This window comes from Cebus imitator, unplaced genomic scaffold (assembly GCF_001604975.1).
Source record: "Cebus imitator isolate Cc_AM_T3 unplaced genomic scaffold, Cebus_imitator-1.0 Scaffold64, whole genome shotgun sequence".
Taxonomy (NCBI): Eukaryota; Metazoa; Chordata; class Mammalia; order Primates; family Cebidae; genus Cebus; species Cebus imitator.
Window position 1 is genome coordinate 7,939,348 of NW_016107379.1, and position 8,653 is coordinate 7,948,000.

The 8,653-nt window shown below is 39.2% G+C and overlaps 1 protein-coding gene across 1 annotated transcript in view; it reads right to left on the reverse strand.

The window, feature by feature from the left end:
* The window catches only part of HSDL2 (hydroxysteroid dehydrogenase like 2), an 82,845-nt gene that overhangs the window by 63,023 nt on the left and 11,169 nt on the right, over positions 1 to 8,653 (reverse strand). The window contains exon 3 of the mRNA XM_037739200.1: positions 8,107 to 8,205. Coding sequence (XP_037595128.1) covers positions 8,107 to 8,205 — 99 coding nt within the window. The remainder of the gene's footprint in view (positions 1 to 8,106; positions 8,206 to 8,653) is intronic.

Below are 8,653 nucleotides of genomic sequence, written 5' to 3' on the forward strand. Positions count from 1 at the left end.
GTGATCCACCCGCCTCGGCCTCCCAAAGTGCTGGGATTACAGGCTTGAGCCACCGCGCCCGGCCTATGTTTTGTATTTTTAGTAGAGACGGGGTTTGACCAGGATGATCTCGATCTCTTGATCTCGTAATCCACCCGCCTCGGCCTCCCAAAGTGCTGGGATTATAGGCTTGGGCCACCACGCCTGGCAATGCTTCACTTTTATGGAGGTGAGGTGAAGTAGGGCAAACATTACAGCTGAGTTTCATTCAAACAGTGAAACTGCAACTCGAAGCATCAAGAAGAAACAAATCTACTCCCAGTCAATAAGATCATATTTTACACTCAAAGGAAAGAGCTCATTTCATTTACATTCTAAACATAAACTTTCCCTTAATCTATGGGATAAAACCTTTCGGTCTGCACTTTGCTGGCCCAGACCTTTACACTGTTAATCCTACAGCAGATGCATCTGTCCCAGTAGCATGCCTTCTTATAGATTATATTGAAAACGCTTAGCACCACACTTAGATACTAATACCTTCAGCCTAATAAAATAGTTACATTTACAGAAAATTCACTATGTGCCAGGTTCTGCTTTTATTACTTTTCATGAATTATTTTACTTAGTCGGGGTTGCAAACTCAAAGGCCTATAAAGCATTTGAGTAAACGAATAAAGTGAACTGGGCATAAGAAAAATCAACTGTTCTGAGATACAACTGAACCATACTACCAAGCTTCTATAAGCATTTAACATGGTACAAACAATGTAATACTGGAGTGTATAAAATAAATTAAAATTGAAAAATAAAAATTAAAAAAAAAGAAATATCCTCTGTGCGTTACCAAGGGAGTAAAAATAAAATAAAATAGAAATATTTCATTATGAATTTTCATTTTATAGCATACCTCTCATGGAGGGCCAAAAATCTGAAACTTTTCTTTGACTCAAAGGTCAGTGTGTGGTCTTTCATTTGGCATTGCAATCTGCTTTTAATGGGGAGCAACATTTAATTTTATTTAGTGGGTTTTTTTTTTTTTTTAAGTATCTGTTTATAAAGGTAGGAACTTTCAATAGTGAATAGAATCTTTGTGCTAGAGTTTTAATTTTACCTTTAATTAAAAAAAAAAAATAGAGACAGGGTTCACTATGTTGCCCAGGTTGGTCTCGAACTCCTAAACTCAATCTGCCCACTTCGTCCTCCCAAAGTACTGAGATTATAAGCATAAGCCACCTCACATGGTCTGTTTTGTTTTTAACTGAACATTCACATCTAAAAACGTGGGTTAAGACATCGTTTTCATTTTTGAAAAATGATCTCAATATAAGAAACTGGACCAAATTATTCTTGCCAAATGGGCTTTCCAAAGACATAATTTCACAAGGAAAAAACAAAGAGAATCATACATTTACGTACATATCAGTCATAATGTCAGTTTAAAAGGTCAAGTCTATAGTTAGGACTACTAATTTTGACAAATTTACATAAAATTCAATGCTTTACTTGTTTTGATCATCTCTTGGAAAGAAAACATGTACATTTTTAACTTTATTAGTAGGGAGCAATTGATGCAATGAACAAACAATTTCTGTACCCTTGCGTAATATATACCTACATTCATTTCGATGTTAATAAGTCTAAAGCTGACACTGATCAGTATCTATAGTCATGATTGCTCTTTTGACAAATCTACCTTAAACTTTCCAAGACATCTGTAAATACCTTAGAAGTCATTTAATGTCACGAATACCCAGTCTAAAACCTTTTTAATCACGTCAAAATTCTCCTGATGCCATAATACACCTAGGCGTGTAGTACAAGCTTAGTGACCCCTATGCTTGGGACCAGAAGTATTTCAGATTTCATTCTGAAATATCTGCATTATACTCAACAAGTTCAACATCCTACTCTGAAAATCTGAAATCCTTAATGTTCCAATGAGCATTTCTTTCGAGTGTCAAGTCAGCACTCAAAACGTTTCAGATCTCAGAGCATTCTGGATTGGGGATTTTTGGACTTGGGATACTCAGTCTGTATATTTAAATCTGTGGCTTCGTCGTCATCTATAATAGAAACTGCCACAAAGCATTAAACTTATTCACACAACATACCCTTAACTAAGCCATAGTTCAACACGTTGAGCAATAGTATTCCTGGTTAGGTTTATATTGTTAAGCATTTGTTTAACAAATACTTACATTCAACTGAAAATTCTTTCACAAAGTTGCCAGCTGTAAAAGATTTTGATTCCCAGATAATTTCTTCTAGTAACACGACAGTATCACATAGCAACATTGCCCATTTTATTTGAAAATAAACACAAGCTCTTGAAAAATGAATTCTTTTTCTAGTGCAAGTTTTTTATCACAATCTATATGCTTGCCAAAATTCTTTTTTTCTTTTTGAGACAGAGTCTCACTCTGTCACCCAGGCTGGAGTGCAGTGGCATGATCTCGGCTCATTGCAGCCTCCACTCCTGGGTTCAAGCAATTCTCCTGCCTCAGCCTCTGGAGTAGCTGGGATTATGGGCGTGTACCACCACGCTCAGCTAATTTTTTATGTTTTTAGTAGAGACAGGATTTCGCCATGTGGGCCTGGCTGGTCTTGAACTCCTGACCTCAGGTGATCCACCTGCCTTGGCCTCCCAAAGTGCAGGGATTACAGGCATGAGCCACCACACCCAGACATTTACCATAATTCTTACTGTGGTATGATTCAATATGGTTTCATTCAATAGAGACATACCTTACATATTGAATTTATAGAAATATGTCTCATATCTACAAACAAGTAAGCTTTCACCCATTTTACTTGAACATACGGCCCTCTTGGCATAAGTCTCATTTTCCCACTTCAGAGAGAGATGTGGTTATGATAAATATTTCACTTTCCTCTTTCATATAAGAAAAACAACAGTGCAAGCACGATGATATGACAACTTGTTAGCCTGTTCTCAGCATCCAGAAGACAATAGAGCTCAGGCCCCATCTAATGAGGTGGTTGATACCCTGCCACTCAGCTACAGCATCTATTAACTGTTGCCATGTGGTAATGCTGTCTGTATGTGGCCAGATCTTCCCACATTTCAAGAAAAGCCAGAAATCTGAACATTTTTATTTTTTATTTTTTTAAGACGGGGTTTCACCATGTTGATCAGACTGGTCTTGAACTCCCGACCTCAGGTGATCCGCCTGCCTTGGCCTCCAAAGTGCTTGGATTACAGGCGTGAGCCACCATGCCCAGCCAATCTGAACTTTTGTGTAAATCTTCTAATTTTTTCAACATAAGCAACCAATAAAGCTTTTGAGACAGGGTCTCACTCCATTGCCCCGGCTGGGGTGCAGTAGCGTGATCTCAACCAACAGCAACATCCACCTCCCAGGTTCAAGCAATCCTCTCACTTCAACTTCCTGAGTAGTTGGGACTACAGGCATGTGTGCCGCCATCCCCAGCTAATTTTTCCATTTTTTGTAGAGACAGGGTTTTGCCATGTTGCCCAGGCTGGCTTTGAACTACTGGGCTCAAGTGATCCACCTGCCTCAGCCTCCCAAAGTACTGGGAATACAGGCATGAATGGTCACACCTAGCCCTAACTAATAAAACTTTGTATGTAGGTAACTAATGAAAACAATTTTGTTTTAACACTGTCTGGTCCAAGTCTTGCAGACCCAACAAAACACATCTGAGGGCAAAATTCAGGACACTAAATTAACAACTTAAGACATTTAATCCTCATGACCAACCCTGTAACAAACTAGTTTATTCCTGACATTTTAAAAGTAAAGAAACTGAATCTGCAAGAAGTAAAGTTACTTGTCCAAGGTCACAAAATAGAAAGTTATGAGGCGGGGGGTGTTAGGATTTGAATCCAAGCAGTCTTACTCCAAAGCCTAAGCTCCTAACCACCTGTTGTACATATAACAAGATACACAGAAGGTACAGAAGCAAGCTCTACGCTATGTATCCACACGGAAAACGATAGAGCCAGAGGGTAAATAAACAAATAAATAAATGGAAAACAAGATGGATTGTCTGACAAATCCAGAACATATCAGGACCACGTTCTCTTTCCTTCGGTATTATACATTTCCCTGACAATGCCCAAAAAAGTATTAGCCTTTTTATTGGTGACATTAAAGTGTGATTCATAATGAGAATGGCCTTACTGTTATTTATATAACTAAAACCCAAGTCTTTTTTTTTTTTTAACCCCAGGTCTTTTTGAGAGGAAGGATACTATTGTTGGCTTGAGAAATCAGAAACAGTCCTAGGACAGGACTGTGTCCTATGAAAGACACAGTACACATGTTAAGTATTTACACATGCAAATATTTGAGAAAATGTTTGAGCGACACTTTAGTCCTTTTTTTTTCTTTAGAGACAGAGTCTTTCTCTGTTACCCAGACTGGAGTGCAGTGGCATGATCACAGATCATTGCAGCCTCAAACCCCTGAGCTCAAGGGATCCTCTTGCCTCATCCTCCTGAGTAGATGAGACCACCATCACGGTCTCAGTAGGCACACTCCACTATGCCTGCCTGATTTTTAAAAAACTTTTTCTGTAGAGACAGTGTCTTACCATCTTGTGCAGCTCAGTCTCGAACTCCTGGCTTCCAATGATCCTCCCCTCACAGAAGTGCTGAAATTAACAGGTGTGAGCTACCATGTTCAGCCTATTTTAGTCTTTCCTAAACTCACAGAGAAAAGGAACTCTGCATAAAACGATCTAAAATATTATTGGGCCAGGCATGGTAAGCTCACACCTCTAATCCTAGCACTTTGGGAGGCCAAGGCAGGTGGATCACCTGAGCTCAGGAGTTCGAGACCAGCCTGGCCAACATGGTAAAATCCTGTCTTTACTAAAAATACTAAATATTGCTCGGGTGTGGTGGTGGGTGCCTGTAATCCCCGTTACTCTGAAGGCTAAGGAAAGAAAATCACTTGAACCTGGGAGGCAGAGGTTGCAGTGAGCCAAGATCGCACCATTACACTCTAGCCTGGGCAACAAGAGTGAAACTTCGTCTCAAAAAATAAAATAAAATAAAAACCATTGACTGAATGGAGGACTTTTAGACCTCTATAAGGATTGACCAGATTTTTAACTATGGTGCTAATTTGGCTCAAATCTGTTTACAACGAAGTAAGTTCCCTGAGAAGACACGGCAACATCCTCCCCCACAACTCTTCTTTCTAACTTACGCAAGGTAGGTGCCTCTGGTGTTCACACTCATCATCAAATCCATTCTCTTGGTAGGTGTTTCCAATGTGTTGGTCAAGCTAATGGCACTGGCATTATTTACCAAAATATCAATTCCTGTTTTAAAAATAATCAATTTCATTTTTAAGACTTTTTATCACACACACAAAAAAGCACTTACTCTCTTTTGAACCCTTAGTTGATTTACAAATACAGTCATGTACCACACGTAACATTTTAGTCAACAATGAACCGTATACACAACATGGTCCCTTAAGATTATAATACTATACTTTTATTCTATCTTTTTTCTGTCTAGATATGTTCAGATACATACTCACCATTGTGTTACAAATGCCTACAGTACAGAAACATGTTAGACAGGTTTGTAGCCTGGAAGCAATAGACTATCTAGGTTTGTGTAGATACACTTTATGTTCACACGATCTTGAAATTGCCTAATAATGCCTTTCTTAGAACACATCACCATCATTAAGCAATGTGTGACTATACTTCTTTTAGATAATATGACTGACCACATACCAGTGCAAGACTGGTAGCTGTTTCAAAATAGCACCTGCATGACTGTCACTAGCACAATGGAGATATAGCCAATCGCCAGAACTCCATGTGAAACAACACGGAGGCTTAGTTTTTAGTGGTTTGTAACATCCACCCTTATCCATTCTCTTACCTCCTGGTTGTCCTCTGTCTCCATAAACTTCAGATAAAATTCCTTAAAGTTTTTCTTCCTCTCTAGCATAAAGTTCAAAGGCCTGTCCTCCTTCCAAGCATAGTGGTCCCCCTTCCCCCAAGACTCCTGACTTAAAAGGAAAGGTTCCTTTCTGGTTTTGGGAACTGGGAAAAAAGAAAGACCTACTGTTTCAATCCCAGGCAAATCATCAAAGTGGATCTATTTTGTTTTAGTGGCTCATACGCACACATACACAAAATAAATCTAGAGTAACTACTATTTCTGCAAATTCTATCAGTTTCTACCTATAAGCAACATGTTTTGTTTATAGTTATATGCTTAGTGAAATAACATTAAAAGAAAATGGTAAAATACAAAAACTATGTCAAACATTTTTCTTTGCTTCTACCTGGTCTTCACTAGTCTTTGTAAAGTACACTTAATGATGGTTGTATAACAATATAATACACTTGGTTGCCATTGAACTGTAGACTTAAAAATAGTTAGGATGGTAAATTTTATGTTATGTATATTTCACCACAATTTTAAAAAATTAAATACTAAATGCAAGGCTGGGCACAGTGGCTCATGCCTGTAATCCTAGCACTTTGGGAAGCTGAGGCAGGTAGATCCCTTGAGGTCAGGAGTTTGAGACCAGCCTGGTCCACATGGTGAAACCCCATCTCTACTAAAAATAGAAAAATTAGCTAGGCCTGGTGGCAGGCGCCTGTAGTCCCAGCTACTCAGGAGGCTGAGGTTGGAGGATCACCTGAGCCCAGGAGGTCAAGGCTACAGTGAGCCACAATCATGCCACTGCACTCCAGTCTGGGTAACAGAGCGAGAGCCTGTCTCAAAAAGAAAAGAAAAGAAAGAACTAAAACTGAATGAATATGGGAGAATGAAAAGCCTCAGCTTTCTCCCCTTAGTTCCTCCCTAAAAACTAGTGGATAAACTAATTACATCAAATCCTAAGTGGCACTAGTTAACCACTTTTAATACTAGGTGATGCTATTTTAGATAAAATATCCTGCATTTGAGTACGGCACACTTTACATTTAGGGCCCTGTCAGTTCGACAAAGCATAATTTTGCATTTTCTCTCCTCTTCTCACACAGGCATTCACATTACTTTGGGAAAGGCTGCTGGCTAGGGGTAAGATTTTGGATTTAAGGGAAGAGGCTCCACTTGAGCCAAAGCTCTGTGCTTCAGTCCAGGACCCCACAGCACTGTGCACTGGGATTACAAGCACGGCCTTGCTAACACTAAAGCACTATTACCTCATTTTTCTGCTGGCCAGTGTCCCTCATATGTGCATATGGTCCTCCGGAATATTAGCAGGGAGAGTGGTAATGGTTTAAGCAGGACTTGAACATGCCTAGATGCCCTACTATGATACCATGAAACTCTTAGCGCAATCCCCAACACCTCCCTTCTAGAACTTGTGAACTAATTGGGGAGAAAACAAATACTAAGATCTAAAATACTATAAGATAAGGATCAAAGGAATGTTTTAAGAAATCAGAGAAAGAAAAATACACTTCTGATTAGTTGACATGGTGAGGGAACTTTGTGAAGAATGAGATTTCAGCATATAAAGGAAGAACTTTTTCAAAAATAAATGTATAAGGTACAAGTGCATTTTCTCACATATATAGATTGTGAAGTGTCCAGGACTTTTTAGGGTATCCATCACCCAAACAGCAAACATCATACCCATTAAGTAATTTCTATTCATCCATCTGCTTCCGTCCCTTGTTTCTTCCTAGTCTCCACTGTCTATCATTCCATACTCTCTTTTTTTTTTTTGAGACGGAGTCTTGCTCTGTCACCCAGGCTGGAGTGCAGTGGTACAATCTCAGCTCACTGCAACCTTCACTTCACAGGTTCAAACAATTCTCCCACCTCAGCCTCCAGAGTATCTGGGATTATAGGCGTCTGCCACCACGCCCAGCTAATTTTTGTATTTGTAGTAAAGATGGATGTTGACCAGGCTGGTCTCAAACTCCTGACCTCAAGCGATCCGCCCACATTGGCCTCTCAAAGTGCTAGGATTACAGGCATGAGCCACCAGACCCAGCCTCATCGGTGGTTTTAAACCGTGTTCTACATGAGCAAATACATATTACTCCAAAGACTCAGAAAATTCAAAAATCAAAACAAATTTTAAAATTAACATTATAGTTATACCTTTATTTTACCAATATTCAATAATTTTGTCAGAATGAAAGTATTACCTCCAAATTTCTCAACTGCTTTCTCTACTGCATCACTGATTTGCTGTTCATCTCTCACATCAACAATACATGGCAAGGCCTTTCCTCCAACTGCTTCAACTATAAAGGATACAAAACCAAAAAGTGTTAAAGCATTTAAATATTATACTTTCTTTTTTATTTTTATTTTATTTTTTATTAAAAGACGAGGTTTCACCATGTTGGTCAGGCTGGTCTTGAACTCTCGGCCTCAGGTGATCCGCCCGCCTTGGCCTCCAAAGTGCTTGGATTACAGGTGTAAGCCACTACGCCGGCCTAAATATTATACCTTTCATTCCAATGACACAGTCAAAAGAAAAAGTACCCTGTTTCAGAAAATCAATATAAATAACTCTATCTTACCACCAGTGACTCTACCATATAGTAGGACAGACTAGCTAGGCCAATACTATTAAAAAACAAAAGCAAAGGTTTCCTAGGGGTTTCCTTGTATTTTTTTTTTTTAAAAAAGCTAAGGCCGGGCGCGGTGGCTCAAGCCTGTAATCCCAGCACTTTGGGAGGCCGAGGC